At 36.9% G+C, this 23,396-nt stretch overlaps 1 protein-coding gene across 1 annotated transcript; it reads left to right on the top strand.

The window, feature by feature from the left end:
* Positions 1 to 227: 227 nt before the first annotated feature.
* Positions 228 to 22,756, top strand: gdpd4a (glycerophosphodiester phosphodiesterase domain containing 4a; the record flags this gene model as incomplete). The annotated part of the gene is given in 17 exon segments (XM_079824977.1): positions 228 to 254; positions 256 to 414; positions 1,939 to 2,042; positions 4,984 to 5,077; positions 5,157 to 5,195; positions 5,199 to 5,228; positions 5,806 to 5,904; positions 7,283 to 7,376; positions 10,597 to 10,742; positions 11,038 to 11,120; positions 14,388 to 14,538; positions 15,063 to 15,287; positions 15,492 to 15,649; positions 16,484 to 16,631; positions 16,712 to 16,794; positions 18,076 to 18,155; positions 19,600 to 22,756. Coding segments are annotated over 17 exon segments (1,833 nt in total). The 3' UTR covers positions 19,713 to 22,756.
* Positions 22,757 to 23,396: the final 640 nt, after the last annotated feature.

Genomic DNA, 23,396 nt, shown 5'->3' with positions numbered 1-23,396 from the left:
GTGACCTGTGACTGGAGGAATTCTCAAAGTAATTATTAAGATCGCTCTTCTACCGCTGTAGCTGGATATGTCTCTCTATAGAATTCAATGTAATTGGAGAACAGTGACACAAATCTTCACAAACTCTCTCTGTGTCTCTTGCAGATCCCTCTGATCCTGATCCACCTCTTCTGGTTCCTGTCCATCCGTCTGCTCCAGGCTGCTCCATGCAGGGGAGCGGCTGATCTATGGGCCGCTCTCCGGTGAGCCTGTCCATCCAGACTGAAGCTGGGGAAGCTAAAGGTGGTGCGGCGGCAGCTGCTGCAGCGCTATGAGCACCAGCCGTTTGTCTCCTGTCTGGCCGGCCTGTATGGCTGCCAGTGGAGACGCTACCAGCGTGCCAAAGCCCAGCCGGGGGAATGCTGCTGTAGTCGGGTGAGAAAAGATGCTTGAAATCCCTCATAGTGCTTCTATACTCCTTCTTATGCTGCAGTGGTTTACATGCAGGTTCTGTTCCAAAACATAGTGTGCTGCCTACCTAGACAGCATGATAAGGCATCACAGCATGGCATGCTTCTGGTTTGGGGTTGCTCAAAGATGATGAACAACAACATAATATAAATAAATTCAGCTTTTATAAGTTTTATTATTTTGGTCAGAATCAGTTTATAAAATTATAATTCTAGCAATCTCAGTATGTATTGCAGTGAGTTTAGTAAAATGCGGACAGAGGCCGCACAATATCTTACAATTCAGATTTTTTTCTCGCAATTGCAAGTTTTTTTTCTCAGAATTGCGTAATATAAACGTGAATGTGAAGTATAAACTCATAATTGTGTGATATTAACTCGATTGTGAGTTGTTATGAAGTAAGAAATGTGTGATAAATTGAATTGCATGTTATAAAGTCAGAATTGTGGAATAAAAAGTCGCAATTATTTTTCAAACTGTTTAATTCCGCAGCGGTAACAAGAATTGATTTTCATCTTCATTACATTTGAATGGATTATTTATATTAAAACAAGAATTTCCTTTTATTGAAAGTAAAATGTCATGCATTCACTGTAGTTCTTAAAAATAAAATATTTTTTCAATTTATCCCAGAACTCACTTTTAACCCCTGTTTCATGTATTCATGTGTCCAAAATCACTAAAATTTAGTCCAAATACATTTACGTTTTACATTTATGAATTTTGGCTGATGCTTTCATCTCAATATGTATTTTATCTAAATACATCGTATTCTAAGCATACATTTAATCGGTTCAAGCATTCCCTGGGAATCAAACCCATGACCCTGGCTCCCTATTCCCGTGCTACCTTAAAAGCACCAAAACATTCTTCAGTAAATGCAAATGTATTGTTCATTTGATGTTGATATTACCGTTATGTGCATAGACGTCAAAATGAATAAACCCAGTGCATGCTGGTATTGAGTACACCACATATATTAAGTATTTCCATTCTCTAGCTAGCATACTGTTCTCTCTAAAGGGCTTGTTTCGAGAAGATCTATGAATATTTTCCCCTTAACCAGAATATCTGCTGAAGCCACTCAATGCTGCGCTATAGAAAGCACTTATCAGTGCATTTTTCCTGTATGTGCTGATTAGTTTTCTTGAACACCGCGAGTGCAGCTCTTAATAGCCTGATGGGCTGTTTTCTAAATCAAGCTGTTTTCAGTGCCGATAAACAAGCTCCCCTTTTTCAGAATTTGCAGTATGACTCAGAAAGCATCATTCACCGAGTCATTTAAGACCAGCCGAATGACTCATTGCATTATTGCTGCATGCAGAGCCGGGCCGTCCTGTACAGCTCGAAAGCAACTACTTGAATTGCAAAGTTTGTGTTAGCCTCATGCGGTGCTTCTATTTGATCCTCCTCTTGAATTTTCACACTGTTGAGCAACTGCGGTGCGGTGTGGGTGTTATCATGGCTCATGATGGCTCTGTTTTGCAGTTGGAGTGTGGTAGTTTCGCTCTCCTCATCGTAACGTTTTTCCTGACCCTGATATTCCTGTACTTCTGGAGTGAGGCGCAGAATGACTACAATGACTTTGATTGGTGAGTGCCTCTGGATGGACAGACAGATGGATTGACACAATTAGACTGATGGGCCATTCAAAGAAAACCATGCCTTTTCTGTGTTACTATGGCTTACTAATGAAATAATACATCATATTATTTCTTGCATTTATTAATTACATCATAATATTTCTTGATTGATTTGATTTATTAGAAGGCATAGAAACTCTTCTTAAAAGAAACATACTGTAACTTTTTTTTTTAATAAATAATTTTTCATTAAAATATTAGGGATTTGCTTGTCCCTATCCCAATCAATCAATCAATCAATCAATCAATCAATCAATCAATCAATCAATCAATCAATCAATCAATCAATCAATCAATCAATCAATCAATCAATCAGTCAATCAGTCAATCAGTCAATCAGTCAATCAATCAATCAATATCTGATCTTAAAAAATACTAGTTAGGTTTTTCTGACATCATATTTAAGGGAGTGATTGAACTATGCAGTAATTGTTTTAAAAGACTTTTATATAGTGGTGTCAATCGATTAATAAAATTTACTAGATTAATCACACATTTTTTCTGTGATTTAATCACAATTAATAACACACTTAAGTTTTTAATATATTTTATAATGTAATAATTTCACAGTTAATCTCCAGATGAATGTAGAAAAAAACATAAAGACAGGATATTTTAAATATTTGTTTAATGGCATCTTTTTATGAATGAAGGCCAGTATCACTGATACTAATACAGCTACTGAAGCCAATTTTAAGCATGAATTATAGCCATTCAACATTACATTATACACTGAAAGCTTTTTAACATTTATTAGGCTTCAAAAAAATATAACCGCTTTTAATTTAAGTGAACTTTAAACAATTCTCACATAAACCCATAATAAATGTCATATTTACCTCTGCCTGTCCTAACAGGTGGGAAATATAGGATACGGAAATTGAATAAAGTTATCAAAATTTGAATTAAATATAGATGAATCCTTATTAAAGCTACAAAAATTCTTTAGTCAAGAGCAGTGAGTAATTTTCTGTTACCTTCTTTGATTAACATTAATGACAGACAGCATAAGTGGCTGCTTGTCACTTTAAGACCTGCCGCTGCCGAACATGATGAGGATCTGACACGATGTCACACTCTCACAACTATTTTAGTCCATTTAAGACGTAATTTAACTAATGTAAGACTGCTCTAATGAGGATACTCGACAAAACGGACATTTTGGCATAATTGTATGTGGTATTGTTTGCAGAGATGTATAAAGTACTAGAGACACATACTTGAGTAAAAGTACAAGTTCCTTATCAAAAAAGTGACTTGAGTAGAAGTTGAAGTGCTCTTTAAGCACCACACTTAAGTAGAAGTACTAAAGTATTCAACATTTTTTGTACTTAAGTATTGCAAGTAGTTTATTTTAAAATGTACTACTCAAGTACTGAAAGTAAAAGTACAAGTATTGTGGTATGTAGTTATTAAAGAAAGTAGTCAAAAGTTTGAACATCATATTGTTTTTATTATTTCAAATGATTAAGCTAAAGGACAATCACAATGTTGGTAGGTAATTTTTCTACATATTGTCATATAAATAACCTGAAAATACTGTAGTTCATTAACATTAAATCTTACTATAACCACTCTTACTAAAAAAAAAAATGGGGTAAGCACACTTATATTCTCATTTCAAGAGGTGTTCTGAGTAAATGATTTGTTTGTAACACTTTACAATATGGTTTGATTTGTTAACATTACATTAGTTAATGTATTAGACTAATAACTAACATGAACTAACCATGATCAATACATTTGCTAATGTATTTATTAATCTTTGTTAATCTTAGTTAATAAAAATACAGCTGTTCATTGTTTGTATATGTTACTTCACAGTGCACATTAACTATGTAAACAAATAGAGAGCAATTTGAGCGCAAGACGCTCGTGTTGTTTTAAAGACAGTGAATGCGCGTTCGCGGGGCTCTCTCGCGCGCTCTCTCTCTCGCGCGCTCTCTTGCACTCTCGCGCGCGCTCTCTCTCTCTCATGCGCGGTAATGTGGGTTTGGAATGGAATGATTCGTAACATTTTTATAATTGTAACGAGTAACGATGCAGCACATAAAAAAATATCGGAGTAAAAGTATTAAACTCATCGAAAATATGTACTGAAGTAAAAGTGGAAGTAGGAGAAAAAAATAATACTCTAGTAAAGTACAGATACTGCCTTTTAGTACTTAAGTACAGTAGTGAAGTAGTTTTACTTCGTTACTATACATCTCTGATTGTTTGTTCAAGCGTGAAAGAGAACTTGATTTTGGAGCGCTGTCTGTGCTCATGATACTGGCGCTCGTCTTGCGTTGTGTGTGTGTGACAGAACATTTACAGAGATTGCGTTCACTTTTGTCTTGTCGCGCATGAATGGTTTAAAAGCATTTGTATGAATAATAGCATGATCATATATTGGATGCTGCTTTAAATATTTTTAATGCGTTAAACTGGAAAAAATGTATCGCATGCGTTAACATTGACAGCACTAATTTTATATAAAAATATTTTTTTCATCTAAAGGGACATACAATGCATTCAAGACATTTAGTCAGTTCATGCATTCACTGGGAAACAAACTAAAAGGTTTTATTTTTCTTAAATAAAATGGCCATGATAAAAATAACTTGCTAGGTTAGCGGATCACCTTAAAAGTCCATAGATATCGCCGTCAATTCATACCACTGTTAACTATTTCTCTGACAAGCAAATGCAATAAATCTTATATAAATGCAATGAAGCGTTCGGCTTATTGGTAACATTTCTTTATTATTCCATTATAATTATACATATTCAGGATATACAATTGGGACAATCCGTGAGAATGACATTGATTGAATGATTTAATTTGATATTCTCAAACAAAAACGCTTAAAATCTGTTATTTCTAAAAATCTGTTGTGTATTTCTGCAGGTTTAACTTTGGGAACATGGGATTCTGGTTCCCGTGGTCAGTGGTGTTGTTGGTGGTCGCTGCCGCCCTCTTCACCTACATCGCCCTCCTGCTGGTGAGAACACTGAACAACAACAAAGCGTTTCCGTCTCCTCTTGTCCTCATAATTAATGTTGTGGTCTTGATGTTTGCAGGTCCTAGCGGTGTGCCTTCTCTCTGAAGGACAGAGGCTTTAACCAGAGAAACGGCTTCTTATGATTCAGATTGTGTTCAACCTACAATTAAATAATTTGACAAGTTTTTAAACATGCCATTTTTATGTGTAATTTTGGTGGCAACATTTCTCATTTTAATTTAAGCTTAATCTAATATTTATATTTCAGCTTTCAGTTAACACAAACATTTTGTAATATTTTAGTATTATTAATTGTAGTTAACAATACAAACTGCTCTCTCTCTCTACCAACTGTGTGTGTGTGTGTGTGTGTGTGTGTGTGTGTGTGTGTGTGTGTGTGTGTGTGTGTGTGTGTGTGTGTGTGTGTGTGTGTGTGTGTGTGTGTGTGTGTGTGTGTGTGTGTGTGTGTGTGTGTGTGTGTGTGTGTGTGTGTGTGTGTGTGTGTGTGTGTGTGTGTGTGTGTGTGTGTGTGTGTGTGTGTGTGTGTGTGTGTGTGTGTGTGTGTGTGTGTGTGTGTGTGTGTGTGTGTGTGTGTGTGTGTGTGTGTGTGTGTGTGTGTGTGTGTGTGTGTGTGTGTGTGTGTGTGTGTGTGTGTGTGTGTGTGTGTGTGTGTGTGTGTGTGTGTATGTATGTATGTATAATGTTTTATATTTTTTTACTTTACACAGATTGGTATCCTGGTGACTCTCGGTTTCTCTATCAGTGCCACAGCTGTGCTCTCTGACTTATGGAGCAAAGAATGGACAACGCTGCTCCTTTCTTTTCAGGTGGGTCTCTTCACCCAACACAGCAAGTCATTGTGACAATCTGATCACCTTTCCAATTTACATTAAGTCAAGTCAGGTCAAGTCACCTTAATTTATATAGCGTGCTTTACAACACAGATTGCTTCAAAGTGGCTTTACAGTGATAAGTCCAGCGTTGTCCACCAGCGTTGTCCACCATTTTGCTTTAGAAAAAGCTAAGTTAGTTTTTGAGTGATTAATTTCTGTTGTAAAAATTGATTAGTTATTTAATTTTGTGCTACTTAAACAACACCATCCTCAGCTAAACCAGAAAACCCCCAATGTATTCCCATTCGCACGGCAACAGCATCTGGTGGCCGGAGAACACAAACAGGAAAAAATAGGAATACGTTTTGATATAGTTTTGAAACTCTACCACCACCATCCCCGCGCAAACCACAAAAAAGGAATCTGTGAAAGCGGCGACGGCATGTACGCAAACATTACGTGTTTAGCCTAAGCGTGTTGGAATACGTATGTGTGCACGTGTTTTTATCTGTACAGAGGGGAGGCGAAGGGAAGGAGGCCTTCACAGGGGAGAATCTAGTTGACACGCTGTGTTGTGGTCGTGTCTAGGAGCAGGTCCACCTTCTGATCTGGATCCGCCAGACTGTAGTAAACCTCAGGATAAACAGAGAGACTAACATTAGCATAGAGGCCATTAATTTTATGATGTAACGAGTACATAAGGTGTTATGGGAAGTGTTCCCGGTTCCAGCAGACCTAGTTAATGCAGCATAACAATCATTTAACTGATTTGAATAATAGAAATTGATAATGTTCTATGTGAATGCCATAGAAAAGAGATGTGTTTTTAGGCTAGATTTAAACTGACTGAGTGTGTCTTCTTCCCAAACAATGCTAGGAAGACTGTTCCAAAGTATAGGTGCTAAATATGAAAAGGATCGACCGACAGCAGTTGATTTTGATATTCTAGTTATTATCAACTGTCCAGAATTTTAAGACTGCAATAGACGTGATGGAGTATAATGTGTTAAGAGCTTGTTCAAGTACTGGGGAACTAAGCCATTTAGTGCTTTTGTATACATTTTAAAATCTTGCTTATTACTAACAATGTTTAATAGGGAGCCAGTGCAGTGTTGACAGAACCGGGCTAATATGGTCATACTTCCTGGTTCTTGTAAGAACTCGACTGGCTGCAGTTTATTTATTAAGCGAGCAGGGCAACCACCCAGTAGAGCATTGCAATAATCTAGCCTTGAGGTCATGAACGTGTGAACTAACTGTTCAGCATTTTGTTTTGAAAGCATGTGCCATAATTTAGATATATTTTTAAGATGGAAGAATCAAGTGCATTTCATGCAGTGTGTATTTATGCATTTCCATTTTTGTTGTCCAGGTCACAGCACCCTTTCTTCACCTAGGCGGAGTTTCACTAATGACACTTCTGTCCTGGCCAGTAGCCTTACACTTCTTTCGCATGAACAAGAGAGGTACGTGATCCGGTTTGGTGCTGGCAACAAATGAAAAGGCATTGTGATTCTGGTCATTGCTTATTTCAACCAACACATCTAGTTGTTTTTGATAGTAGGTGTGATTGTCATCACAATATAGTTAAAAGAATTGATAGCTAAATTGATGCAACAAAACTAGATTGCTCCCATAATAAGTAATAATAGATAAACATCATAATATCATAATAATAGTGTTGAACGGCATGACGCAGTGTGCACAAGCATTTATTTGACAGACCACCCCATTCCTATTTTTTGTTGTGCTGCACATCAACTCAAGCCACTTTAATTTCCCCATCCATGTAAAGGTGCTGCAAGTGATTTCAGACATTTTGCTCTCTTTAAAGTACGGAGCCCCTCACATGACATGCAGAAAAAATATTAGAAATTTTAGAAAGAAATTAACGAATCGTTCCCACGACTTGCTAATATGCCAGCATGTTTTTACGAATTATTTACCTTGTTTTAAGTAAATTGTGTGCACAGTATAAGAATTTGTTCCCTTGTTTTACTAATTCACCATACAATATAATAATCTGTTCCCTTTTTTGAGTAGAATCAAAATGAGGAAATAAATTAGTAGAACGTGGCCACGATTTACTAAATCGAAGGAACAAATCATTATATCATGCGTACATTTTACTTAAAACACAGGAATGAATTAGTAAATATTGGCCGTGATTTAATAAAATGAGAGAATGAATTCTTTTATATATATGTATATGTGTATGTGTATGTATGTATGTGTATATATATATATATACATACATACATACATACATACATACATACATACATACATACATACATACATACATACATACATACATACATACATACATACATACATACATACATACATACATACATACATACATACATACATACATACATACATACATACATACATACATACATACATACATACATACAGAAAATGTACTGGTAAAAGGACTTTATCTGTCAAGTTTACGGACATTTCCTTTAACCATAAAACACACTGCAATATGTAATTCAAAATACAGGTATAAGACCTAAAATTATTTTGGAAAATTCATTGATATTAACAGTACATTGGGCCCTATTTTTGCAGACTTTAGAGAGTAGTAATTTCAATTCAACTTATTTATTTCAGTTAGTTACCAAGGCAACATTTATAGTGTTTGTTTTAAATTTCAGTTTTTTTTAAATCTAACATTTCAGTTTCATTTCATTTCTGCTTTATTTCTATTAACGATATTTTAATAGTTTTAGTATAATTTAGATAACACTGGTAGAAGGGACATTTTATCCATGATATATAATAAGTAATAATATATAATAATGAATAAATAATTTGTAAACAAAAACCATGATGTCCGTGTAGGTAATTGGCAGGTTATACACGGTCAGTTACATCATCATTCCTGCTCAATGGAAATGCCATAATTGTTGGTGTCAGTGACCCAATGCCATTCAATATCTGTTGTTAACACAGCTGTTGCATCTGTCCCTGTTAGACTCATAAAAACCAAGAGTTTGTCCTCGAAAAGCATTGCTCGTCCCTGTCGTCCTTCTCTTCTTTCCCTTTGTCTTTTTCTCCTGGTCTCTCCTCCCTCTCTGCATCTTGCTGATGTTCAGCTGAGTCATGTCTGCGGCTCTCTCACTGCTTTACTGAATGCATGACGAACGAGGCAGAAAGACAAATGCAGGACAGAGGCTAAACTCACACCAGCTGCGTGACGCTCACGTCCACCCAGAGACCTTCCCTTTGTCCCAACATCCCTCTTTCACAAAGACATCATCTCTCTCTTCTTGAGATGAGCTGTGCCAGTGTAGAGGTGACACAAACTCTCATTACAGGCGACCCAGCCGTTGCTGCAGTAACTAATTGGACCCTGCCACTTTTATCTTTCTGAATTCCGAAGTTTATTCAGGCTGCTAAATGATTATAGTGGTATTGGCAGGGATAATGTTTTTTTCTATCTAATTGGCAATGAAGAGGGTTGCTTCGTGGATTTGGCTATGATGGGGAATATGTTGACCTAATTTTGGCTGGATCAGAAACCTTTTGTAAATGATGGTTGTATGAGTTCAGCTTCTGTGTGTGTGTGTGTGGGGGAATACAATGTGTACAATGTTCATTCCCAGTGCCTATTTCAAATAAATATTTTATTTATTTATTTAAAAAAAGATTTATTAGATTAAATGTACTATTGTATGTAATTTTATAACTTTTTGACCAAATAAATCAAAGCATGTGACATGAACTCAAATTTGAAGAAGATTTGGTGAAAGCTATAGAACAAGTTTGAAAAAGTATGTAGTACACAAGAAAATTAAAGGTGCAGTAAGCGATTTCTGAGAAATGCTGTTAAAAGTGGATCCGACTGAGCAGACGGTAGAAAGAGAGATGGCTGAGAGACATTACAAAAGAGAATAGCTCAGAGGAACATCACTGGAAAAAGAAGGGTTAAGATCAAGAGCTCTATGACCCGCGTTAAAGGGTTAGTTCACCCAAAAATTTACTCACCCTCATGTCGTTTCAAACCCGTAAGACCTTCGTTCGTCTTTGGAACACAAATTAGGATATTTTTGATGAAATCCAAGAGCTCTCTGACCCTTCCATAGACATTTAATTACAGTGGTTCAACCTTAATTGTATGAAGTGGCGAGAATACTTTTTTTGCACAAAAAACAAACAAACATAACGACTTTATCCAACAATTTCTTCTCGTCGGTGCTAGTCTCATATGCTGTTGACGTAGTAAATACAGTGCAGCGCTTCCTAAGTCTACGGCAGTTCACCATTGGCTAGCTCCTGCGTCAGCATCACGCGCATGTGTCGTGGTGCTCACGTGAACAGCGCCAGCCAATGGTAAGCCGGCATTCTGATGTATCGCTTCAGAAGCGCTGCACTGTATTTACAATGTCAACAGTGTAGGAGACTGGCACAGACAAGAAGAGATTGTTGAATAAAGTTGTTATTTTGGGGGGTTTTGTGCACAAAAGTATTCTCGTCTGTGCAAATCAGATCTACAGGCTGACAGTCTCCCACCTGAAGATGAAGTATAAGGATCCTAATAACTATAATTCAATTTATAATATATTGTAAAATCTAAATGTGTGTAATATGTTTTTGTAACCGTTGGATTTGTCTTATAAGTGTTTGCATATATTCATTGAGGGGGGGTATCTTGTGTGTGTGTGTGTGTTTCAGTGAGGCAGGTGGCTATCCTCAGCTTGTATTTGGCAGTTCTCTTCGCCCTGTATCTGGTGCCGTTGGGCATGTATTCCCCCTGCATCAAAGAGGAGGGCACGCTGGGGCCAGCACCCACCCTCATCGGGCATAGAGGAGCACCCATGGTGTGTTATTTTTACCTCCCAATATTTTAAGATCCCTGTTGTGTAATCCTGAAAGAACACATGTGGATTTTGTCTGGGTTTAAGTCAGCATGCCATTTAAAATCAATGTCTGTTTGACTTCACTTTCAAAACTAAACTGGATTTAGAATTTAATTCTGATTCTAACTTGAATAAATTTGTTTTGCATCTTATGTTTGACCATTTAATGGAAATAATAAACATTTAAATACAATTACAATGGTTGAGACTCAAAATGGTTGTCGAAAGTTTGACGTTGTTGATTTTTTTCAAACAGCTTGCACCAGAAAATACCCAGATGTCCTTTGAGAAGGCTGTAGAAGCAGGAGGAGAGGGACTGGAGACGGACGTCACAATCAGGTGAGCATCTGATCAGCAATATAAGCATTCTTAGGCATTCAAGTGGTTATAGATCATGGCGCTTGCAATGCCACGGTCTTAGGTCTGATTCCAAGGGAATGCATGATCTAATATAATGTATATCTTGAATGCAATACATGTCGCTTTGGATAAACGCATCTGCCAAACCCAAATGCATAAAAATAAAAACGATATGCTGAGTAGGCTTTTCCCACTTCTGTGATGTACACTGCAAAGATTCAAGAAAATGTTAAGACATGATTGTGATATCTAAAACTAATCTATTACTCTAAGTCATGCAGCTTTATAAGAAACCTCATTTATTTCTAAGGCAGCTTTCACTGAAAATACAATCTTCGGCAAATTCTACAAATGGCAATTCTAAATATACTTGTAGTACATTTCAATCAGTTGATCCTGCCGATTAATAAAAAAAGGTTAAAAACTAAATATAAAAGTTGGCTATGTTGTCCAATATTTGTGTGTGCGATGTATTTTTATGCTTACTGGAGTATCATATTGTTATCGGTAACACTGTACAATAAGCTTCTATTTGTTACCATTAGTGAACTGCGTTAGTTAGTTGGCATTAGTCCTTGTTATACATCTTACATGTACTTCCTATAGTAATAACAGTAAATTATGCATAATTATAAGCAACTAACCCTAAACCTAACCCTAATATTAATCATATAGTTAGTACATGTTGTCAATTAATATTACTCATACTTATTTGTATAATTACCCTGTAACATGGACACCTTAAAATGAAGTGTAACCAAAAATACTTTTTAAGTATTTATTATTCTTGGTTAAATGTTTTCAACATTTACTAATAGTGAAAGTTGCATCTTTTAATAGTATTTAGTGCTCTAAAATAAACGTGCAAAAAAATTAGTTGTATTTCTGTTAAATCAATAATCATGTAACAAATATATTGCTCATTGTTAGTTAATGCATTAATGTAGTTATCTTAGCAAAACCTAACTTAAAAGTCTATTCTTTTGTAAGTCAAGTCTCTTGTACACCTCAAGTGAGCAGCATTATTTGCTTGTTGCTGCCTATGAAAAGTGTTTCGGATCAGTCAGTTATGAGGTTTCATCAAGGTTATGGTGCTGCCTATGTGTACATTAAATGCCCAGCAACTTCCTTTCAAATTCATTCTTTGCTATCAGTCCGCGTCTGATATTTCTGTGACCTACCACTTCAAACACCTCAACAAACCATCAATGGGCCGTTCATTCACAAGGTCACTTCCTCTGGACAAAAGTCTGCTCTAGCCAAGAGGAGTATAAATACAGATCTGATGCATACCGCTCCTGGATGAGTCACTGCTCTCAGGTTAAGGTGATTAGCGGAACACTAATCCTGTTAGCGCTCTCATCTTTACTGCATGAGCTGCGGGACGCTTCCTAGGATATGTGTATATCAGCCATATCTGACACATGTGGGGCTCGCACATGCTCAGTAGCAACTTTAGCATTACGATGAAAAATGGCCATTTTAATACATGAAAACAATTTTCGATTAAATTTCGATAGAACCCAGTGGAGCACAAGCAGAAAAAAGCAATATTTAATTTAAGAATGGGTTTCACACATTTCTTTTGTGGCATTTTATGAATAAGACCCTCTGATTCTATCATTAGATTATTTGTGATAACCCCTGACCCCATTCACAAATATAGATGCGTGTCAGGTATGGATTGAAACTGGGTTAATCTGGCTAACAGAATTGGCAAACCTCTCACTTTGTGTTTGACCAACATATCATTCGGAAAGTAACAGATTTAGGATGCCAGTTCAAACAGGTGAAAAGTTTCCTGCTGTCCTGAAATGCAACATGAAATACTATATATGAAAACATGAAAAATATATATACAGACTTATATAAGTGCAAGGTGGTTTAGCATTAGAGGGGACCTGGTATGAAATCCATATCTTTTTTGTGAATGTGAATTTCTTCCACAACATTTTAAACACCCTTTTTATCTACAGTAGCCTAATAATGGAACAAATACAAATAATTATATTTTTTCAGGCCCATATTAGACTCTCATTATTTTACAAATCAGTGTTGTTATTGTTAACTAAAATAAAATATAAAAATGAGATGAATGACTTAAACAAACTTAAAACTTAAATGAAAATGAAAAATGTTGACTACTAAAATTGCCAAAATAAAGATAAACATTAAACAAAATAATAAAAAGCACATCACACAATTAATAAAGCGATATGAACGTGAAAATAAAAACTGTACATGCAAAAATAAAAGCTAATTTAAAGATTTGTTATGAATCCACTGGAGACGAGTTGAACTGAACACGTGCAGATTTATTTAACACAACTTGATGCCTTGAACAAAGACTTGACTAGAACCATGAAATAAACTTACCAACAGCGGTTACACAAACAAAGCTAGAACACGAAGGCTATAGAGTGTGGCTATATTGTGTTGGTCCCCCTTTTGCTGCTAAAACAGCCCTGGCCCATCGAGGCATGGACTCTACTAGACCCCTGAAGGTGTCCTGTTCCAACATGACTGCGCACCAGTGCACAAAGCAAGGTCCATAAAGACATGGATGAGCGAGTTTGGTGTGGATGAACTTGACTGGCCTGCACAGAGTCCTGACCAACCCGATAGAACACCTTTGGGATGAATTAGAGCTGAGACTGCGAGCCAGGCCTTCTCGTCCAAACATCAGTGCCTGACCTCACAAATGCGCTTCTAGAAGAATGATCAAAAATTCCCATAAACACACTCCTAAACCTTGTGGAAAGCTTTCCCAGAAGAGTTGAAGCTGTTATAGCTGCAAAGGGTGGGCCAACTCCATATTAAACCCTACGGATTAAGAACGGGATGCAATTAAAGTTCACGTGCATGTAAAGGCAGGCGTCCCAAAACGTTTGGCAATATAGTGTATACACACAAAGACTAAGGACTTAACAAGGCACTGAAATGAAGCATTGAACAATGAACCAATGTCAAAACAGAACAGAGAACCACATGACTAAAACAACCAATGAAAACACAATACATGAAGCAAGGGAAGCATGTGACATGATCACATGAGGAGCAAGGGAAACGCATGACTAAGGGACATTCAAAATAAAAGACAAGAAAACATGAACAAAAGCTAAATATTACTTCACGTTATCTTTGTTTGATTTAGTTTTAACAAACTGAAGTGGAATTCACAGAATGCAAAAACGGCTGCCTTCCCATTTGAGCCAGCTAAAATTCATAGAATATTCCTCTCTGCAGTTATGATGGCGTCCCGTTCCTTATGCATGACAGCACACTGAAGAGGACAACCAACGTGCATGAAGTGTTTCCCAACCGGACGGACGCCCCAGCGGCCATGTTCACCTGGGCAGAGCTGGAGATGCTCAGTGCTGGATCCTGGTTTCTTCGGGTAATGATCCAGCATCTTCTGTTCCTGCTCATGACCCAGTGTCATATAAATATATTGATGGCTATGTGCATAATGCTTACTAGCTTCATACTACAGCAAAAAATATAATTCAGTGCAAATCCATATATGCTTTGGTTCTTGGCCCCTTCATTAAACTCAGAATCCCTCTTAAATCCCTGTGTGGAATCAATTGGGATTAAAGGATTCTGGCTGGAATTAGGCTTTGCCAGGAGGTGCCGTGCGTCACTGTTCAAACACTAAGAGACATATGACTACTGCCGATGCTCAACCTCACCCAGTTTAAAGTTCAGTAGAGGGAGTTATTCATGGCTTTGATGAACTAAAATGTTTGTGGGTTGTAGTTTAGAGGTGTATAATGCACCATCTTTGTGCTCCCAATATGTTGGATTTTATAATCGATCTATAAAACTGTTGTTAGATTGCAAGTCTTATTGATTTGGCAAGACTGTAATGTGATAAACTCAAGTTAACCAATCTTCTCCCCTCTCTCTGTCTCCTCTCAGAGGGATCCTTTTGGCACAGCCTCCTCTCTGGATCTAGATGAGAAGGTTCAGGTCCAGAACCAGACGGTACCAACACTGAAAGAGTTCCTGAATCTGGCCGCTCAGCATGAGAAACTGGTGATCTTTGATCTCAGACGTCCGCCCCGAGGCCACCCATACAGGGACGCGTGGATCACTCGCACCCTGGAAGTCATACACAACGAGTCCTTCATTAACTCCAGCCAGGTAGTTCATAAACCCTAGTTGGATGCTGACTTTTTCTTCTAAGCTTAAACAATGGCATTATTATGTCATGTCATGTAACCTCGTGGCATTTCGTGTTTCCATTATTAAACTGTTCTATGAAAAATAGAAAAAAGGAGCTGAAACAGTGATGTAATGATGTATTCATGGTGTGTGTGGTTTTTTTATGGCCTGTGTTACTGGTAGGTGCTGTGGCTGCCGGCCGATCAGAGGAGTCTGGTACAGGAGCTGGATCCAGAGCTCCAGCAGACGTCTGGAGATCACGCGTCTATAGAGGAGCTGCAGGAGGAACATATAGTCCGACTCAACCTCCATTACAGCTACATGTCACAGGAACAGATCAGGTATGTCAGGTGCGATTTATTGCAGGTGATTTTTTATGTGGCAGATTTCAGTCACATAATTTTGTTTTCAGTTGTATTGTATCATATACTGTACAGGTCAAAGGTTTGGAAAAATGACTTTTTGAAAGAAGTCTCTTATGAACATCTGCATTTATTTGATCAAAAATACAGAAAAAATATGATTACATTTTTTTCCTATTTTAATATTCTCATATTTAATATTCTTTGATGAATAAAAAGTAATAAAAAAGGACAGTATTTATTTAAAAAAAGAAATATTTTGCAACAATATACAGTACCATTCAAAATTTGGGGTCAGTAATTTTTTTTTCTTTCTTTTTTTTGAAACTTTTAACTTTATTCATCAATGAATCCTGAAAAAAGTATCAAAGTAAGCAGCACAGCGGTTTCCAACATTGATAATAAATCATCATATTAGAATGATTTCTGAAGGATCATGTGACACTGAAGACTGGAGTAATGGCTGATAAAAATTCAGCTTTGCATCACAGGAATATATTATATAATTAAAGTATATTAAAATAGGAAACCATTCTTTTTAGTTGTAAAAATATTTCACAATATTATTGTTTCTTTCTGTATTTTTGATCAAATAAATGCAAGCTTGCTTAGCAAAAGATACTTCTTTCAAAAACATTGAAAATAGTAATGTTTCCAAAGTTTTGACTGGTGCTGTATATAATATTTAGTGTTAAAAATTATTGTAATTATAAATAATTCTACTGAAAACAAAGATGTACATGTTTCCTCTGAAATATAAACAATGCATCCTCAATGATTGTCGATTCTCTAAGCTTTTTTGCGTACTTTCAGAAAGTACGCCTCTGTGAACATCAGCACTAACCTGTATGTGATCAGTCAGCCGTGGTTATATTCACTGGCGTGGTGCGCCGGCGTTCATTCGGTCACTACGAACGCCCTGCACATCCTCAAGAACCTGCAGCGCCCCCTGTTCCTCATGGTGAGTCGAGCCTAGCATTGAGATCGCACATATTAAACTCTATGATTCAGAAGACAATGACGATCGTTTTCCTCACACAGACTCCAGACGAATACGGTTTGATGTGGATCCTGACAGATATTGTCTCTGCTTTCTTCATCGCAGCTATTTTCATATTCCACTGGTGAGTTCTGCTTCAACTAACCAGCCACTAACATGCTTTTTAGTTTCAAACCTAATCAGACATGCATGCATGACACGTTTAAGTATTTGTGGTTATACTGTCAATGTCCCAGTATTAGGACAACTGGCACACTTTTGTATTGCCTCTTTTCCCATCACGTATTTTAGTAATCATTTAAAATTGGGTATCATTCGAAAGCATTTAAACACTTAAATTCCTCCATCCATTGTTACATTGTTAAAGGGTTAGTTCACCCAAAAATGAAAATGATGTAATTAATTACTCACCCTCATGTCGTTCGACACCCGTAAGACCTCCGTTCATCTTCGGAACACAAATGAAGATATTTTTGTTGAAAGCTGATGGCTGAGAAAGGCTTCAGACAGGCCTCCATTGGCATTCAGTACATTTACACTCCCAAGACCCATAAAAGGCACTTAAAACGTCGTTACAAAGTCCATCTCACCACAGTGACTCTACAATAACTTTACGATGCGACGACAATAGTTTTTGTGCGCAAAAAAAAATCCAAATAACGACTTTATTCAACCTCTTCTTGTCTTCCGTGTGTGCCTCCACGACGCATGCGCGAGAATATGATGTAGCGCCGGGGTTCGGGAATCCATGAAATATACACTTTAACCCCATTTTGAGAACTATGCCGAGACCTAAAGCACGATCAATGTAGAATCCAACAGCTTAGACACGCGCGTCTTCCTCTGCTTGTAAACAAATCGCTTCTGGGTCATATGTCCGAACGCCGGATCTGCGTCATATTCTCACGCATGCGTCGTGGAGGCACACACGGAAGACAAGAACAAGTTGGATAAAGGTGTTTTTTAGATTTTTTTTTGCGCACAAAAACTATTGTCGTCGCATCGTAAAATTATTGTAGAGCCACTGTGGTGAGATGGACTTTGTAACGACGTTTTAAGTGCATTTTATGGGTCTTGGGAGTGTAAATGTACTGAATACCAATGGAGGCCTATCTGAAGCCTTTCTCAGCCATCAACTTTCAACAAAAATATCTTCATTTGTGTTCCGAAGATGAACGGAGGTCTTACGGGTGTCGAACGACATGAGGGTGAGTAATTAATGACAGAATTTTCATTTTTGGGTGAACTAACCCTTTAAGCCTTTAGCATGCTCAATTTTTGTGATATCAACAAATACTCCAATGTTCTTCCTCAAAATTCAAATTGAAGGCTTAAAAAAGGAAACGTGCCAACATTATATTTGTTGTGATATGACAAATTCAGCATGTAATGTTTCCTCCTCCAGGTGGCGTGAGCGAGGTTTACCTTTCTGGTCTGGTAGTAGACAGGTTAATGAGAATGGACCGTACAGCAAGTTCAGGACTGGTAAGTTGTTCATTTTTGTCTTGAAGTCTCTCATTGGTCCTGTTTTTGGCACGTCGTCCTGCATGTGCTGTCCAGATTGGTGGCTGTTTTCAGAATGGCAGTCGATCATACTACTGTTGCCAAATCTGCGATATACAACAGACCACACTGTGTATTATTGGTCAACCTCAATCCTCATTATTTTATCTAATGACCAAAAATTTGAATGCAAAATAAGCATATTTGTTTCTGAGATGATAATTGGACGCGACTCGTTGAATCACCCGTACAACATAACAAGGTCATATTAGTGGGTGAAATGTTTATTGTTGCATATTGTACACTTGCTACATGCTGCTTTAAAAAAAGGTGGAGAGGAGACAGAGTGATATAGCCAATTGGTATATGGGGATGATCAGGAGGCCATAATGGACAGAGGCCAATGGGCAAATTTGGCTAGGATGTTGGGGTTACACCCCTACTCTTTTTCCAAAGTAATAAGACTTTCCATTCTGGACACAGCAAATGAGACTGTGTGTGTGTGTGTATATGTTTGATATGCCACATGTATTGTGTATATAGTACCTGATACATTTTACATATAAAATATTTTGCGTAATATGTACACACACCCGCACATATATAGCTTGTATAGTGCGTATACATATTTATAATAATATATTATACTATATATATATATATATATATATATATATATAATGTGAATAGCTATATATACTAGATATATTAAATAAATATATAAAAAAGATTTGCAAAGTCTGAAGTGAGATTAAAATCTAAATGATCAAAATCAGGATTTCATTGGGGTTCATTTTTTGAGGAAATACTAATAATTATTAAATCATTAGAATGTAAAATTAAATATTGTTTGAATGAAAACACTCAAAATAAATATAACATGAAATAAATAAAATACTTAATTAAAATAACACTGCTTGAAGCCCCCTTGAGATTTTATTTTGGTTTGATTTATAGTTTTATTATTAATATTTTGAATTCGCTTGAATGTTAATTTTTGTGTCATTTTTGCTTTTGTCATTTCATTATTACTAGTATTATTGTTTTAATTAATTTTTATTTCAGGTTTAGCTTTAGTTATAGTTTTTATTTATTCAGTTTATTGCCAAGGCAAGATTTCTAATTTAATTTAGTTTCTCAACTAATATTTATATTTAATTTTATTTTGGCTTTAATTCAATTAACAGAGTTGTTTTTATTAGCGTTAGTTAACCCTGGCTTCATGTAAATATTTCTGATCAAAGTGGTTCATCTGACAAAAAACATTTGGAAATCCCTGATTTAAATAGTGAACAATTTCAAAGCAAAGGTGAAGTAGAAAAAAAGTAAAATGTGCAAGAAATCTCCGATTATCCGGCAACCGTCCCAGAATCCCTTGTGTTTTGTGTCCTGTGGCGCTGTTTGAATGTGACTCTCTGTGCTGTAGAACCGTCTGAGGTCCAAGGCATCCGCTGGAACCCTCTGTTCTTTGACGGGCCGTCACTCTCCCTGGACCCTGTGCATGTCCCCCCTGTGCATGGCTTCCCCGTACCCATCTGACCCTCCATCACTCTAATTATTGAGCTGCTATCATATCTCTCCCTCTCCTTAACGCTCCGTATGGCAGAGCTGAGCGATGTCTGGTCCATCTCCAGCATAAGCGTTCGTGGAGAGGCTCAGAGCTCTCCGGCCGTTCCGAACCTACCCACCATTTCTGAGGAACCGCCCATCTGAAAAGGGCAAGAGATCCGTGGAAGGCATAAAGACTGCAGACCACCTAGAGCTCTGGCGCCGGCGGCATCATCGCACTCCATTTGCATTTGAGCTTCAAACTGATGCAGACATGAATCAGAGCCTGTGAAGCGCTCCATGCTTCAAATCAACTGGGAAAGATTTCTTGTTTTAAAGATGGTTTTCATATTCTAGTTTTGACTAGGGTCAAGTGTACAAGACTTTATGTATTTTGAACACTGTTAAATTAACCTCCATTATTTTCCAAACAGACAATTGAGAAATGAATACCTATTTTGGATCTGAGGAAAAACGTGTTTCTCATGAAAATTAATTTCACCCTAAAACCAAGTTATTAAAAATGACATTGTCATGACAGCTCAGCACATTTTCCCCCAAATAGTAATTTGTCCAGACATTTAACTTTTTGTCATTCCCATTTGTAAGACCGCATGAATTCGCTCCAATGATCGGTAGCGAACCGCGGTGAAGGCCTTACGCGTTCAGTGTCTCAGCTGGAAGAATGGATTTGATTATAATATTCTTTATCTGACTCCATTTCATTTAGTTGTCGCATTTAGAAGAGAATCCCAACCGATTGTTTGGTCATCTATATTTGGTAGTTATAATCATACATTTGATCGTTCCGTTTTAACCCTTTGTTACAATTATACCGTTCCACATTGGAGATAGTTAATAATTACAGATTAATTCAGAAAGGATCAAAATGTAACAATTTATTAACAATCAAGTAAATGTAAAATGTCAATTACATCATAGACATAAATCTCTTCTAAAAGGAAACACAAATTCTGGTTATGGTTACACTTAAAATCGTTTCAAATAAATGTAAAACATAAACCCTTAATTATGCTCTGTAGGCCTCTGCCTAGAATGTTACCTGTGAGAGAGAGAGATAGAAAGAGAGAAAGAGAGAGAGAGAGAGAGAGAGAGAGAGAGAGCTAAAGAATAGCTCTCTCCAGAGAAAGCCAGAGAAACCAAAGAGCGCGAGCTACAGATGAAATCTTCTTTTATCCTCTTCCCTGATGTCACCAAATTCAAATCTGACTCTTGTAAAACTGACCAATCAGACCAACCCGTGAGACATTTGAAAATAACCAATCAGACAAAACTTCCCCCATTGTATCAAAGGTGCGAAAACCTGTTGGCCAGCCGGCCAATCATTCTTTTGTCTTTCTAACTCAACCTGGCCCTTCTGATGGCGTTAAGGGGGAAGGGGTTGAGTCAATTTCAATATCTTGATCACGACGATGGCAGTTAACAGCAAAGCAGAGGATTTTGTTCCATTTCAAATATCTTTGATTATTTTCCACCTTACACATTATTCTGTGAAAATAAAAATACTGCAAAATCAATAATGAAATGAACTTAAAATTCAATTTGAAAAAAAGTAATATTTTTTTAAAGCATTTAATAATATTTTGTGGAAAAATGTGCTCAGCTTCAAAACATTATATATATATATATTATATATGGGTTCTTTCTTTGGCATTACCATGAAATGCATGTAGTGTTTACATGGTACTCGGAGGTAATTCGTAAAAAACATATGTTAGTGATATTTTGCTTAAGAATATCAAATGTATTTGACCAATTATTTTTTGAATTGGTGGCATAAGATGAATCGATCATCCAGCTTCTTTTGCTTCTGTGAAGTTCGTTTTTATCAAAGACAGAATTTGTCTATTTTCGACCCAAAGCCTGATTGCTGCAGAATGACGCATGGTAAAATAGACATTGCTAAGAGCGTTTTGGAAATATTTAAGATGCCAGATCCATTGCATGGTGTGATTTTTAAATTTGACCAACATTTACAATCAGGAAGACTATAAAAAGCCAAACAGACAATCTGAGTTTTAAATGTTTAGAAATGTAATCTTTAGACACTGGAATTGCTTGATTGTGCTTTATTTAATCAGCCTCTGGTAAGGTTACTTATTACCGTAGAAATGTCTTGATTTGGAAGTGAACATGCGTGAGCTCCTCGTCGTCCCGCAGACATGCAGCATTAACAGCCGTTTGCATGTTAAAACCGTTGTTTTCTTGCTCCAGACGTGCTCTTCATGGGATGCTGCCTGCAACATTCCTGCCTGTATAAAATGCAATGCCTAGCGTGATTTCTATTTACCTAATCTAATGTAACTTGAGACTGTAAATATGATTGTAAACTGACTTTAAATGATATTCTGATATCAGATTTTTTTGTTGTCTCTTTTTGTTACTCTATCATCAGCACTAATAGCCTAAATAAAACATTTTTTAGCAGACTCAAGATATGCCTCAATAAACGTCTTTACAAAAGGTTTGATTGATATGTGAGAATGTCATCACTTCACAAAACTTTTGAACCAATGTTTAATTCATGTTATAAACGCTGCAATTTTTTTTACAGGAATGTTTAATATAAAATTCTATTTCTAAACTGGTGCCGTTACATAAAAGATTGAGTGGCAAAATAACGGTAGTCAGAACTTTATCTGCTTATAAATTAATTCCCACAAAAGAAACAGATGTGTTAGTTTCTGATGTTACACTGAGTCAGTCAAATAAGTGTGCTGAAGGACATGTTGGTGCAAATAAAGGCCATAAATTAATTGAATAAAAAGACTGACAGATCAAACCTACTCTTCCAATATACACAAGCATTAAAGGTTTCAAAAATGGAAAACTACCGCGTCGTTCTAGCGAATTAGCTACTGGTGACTCTCGTGGAAACATGTCTAGGTCACATTTCACCCCAAAATCATTTAAAAGAAAATATACGTTTACATTTAAGGGTTAGTTTACCCAAGAAAAATCTGTCATTAATTACTCACGCTCATGTCGTTCCAAACCTGTAAGACCTGCGTTCCTCTTCGGAACACAAATGAAGATCCGCTAAGTGAGGTCAAAATACGAGCGTGGTCATAGATGTATATGTAGATGCCTCATTAGCGCTTGTACCGATCGAATAGAATGAGGCATCTACGATCAATATATCTATGACCACGCTCGTATTTTGACCTCACTTAGCGGAAGTTATGGCGGAGCTCAGAGATAATCACATTCTTCTGATAAGAGGTTAAATAATAGCATAAATACTGCTTGGTTTCTCGCAGAAATGGATCGTTTCGCTAGATAAGACCCTTATTCATCGTTTGGTATCGTTTAAAGCCCTTTGAAGCTGCACTGAAACTGTTATTTGGACCTTGAACCATTTGGAGCCCATTGAAGTCCATTATATGGAGAAAAACCCTGGAATGTTTTCATCCAAAACCTTAATTTCTTTTCGACTGCAGAAAGAAAGACATGGACCTCTTGGATGACATGGGGGTGAGTAAATTATCAGCAAACGTTTATTTAAAAGTGAACTAATCCTTTAATGTTATGAAGCGACAAGAATACTTTTTTTGCGAAAAAAAACATACAAAAACAATAACTTGTGCCAGTCTCCTACTACCCGGGGGGTATTCCAGAAAGCAAGGTTAATTTACCGTCACATATACCTTGAAC

Source organism: Gobio gobio, assembly GCF_949357685.1.
Source record: "Gobio gobio genome assembly, chromosome: 9".
NCBI lineage: Eukaryota > Metazoa > Chordata > Actinopteri > Cypriniformes > Gobionidae > Gobio > Gobio gobio.
This window is presented reverse-complemented; position numbering and strand designations above follow the sequence as displayed.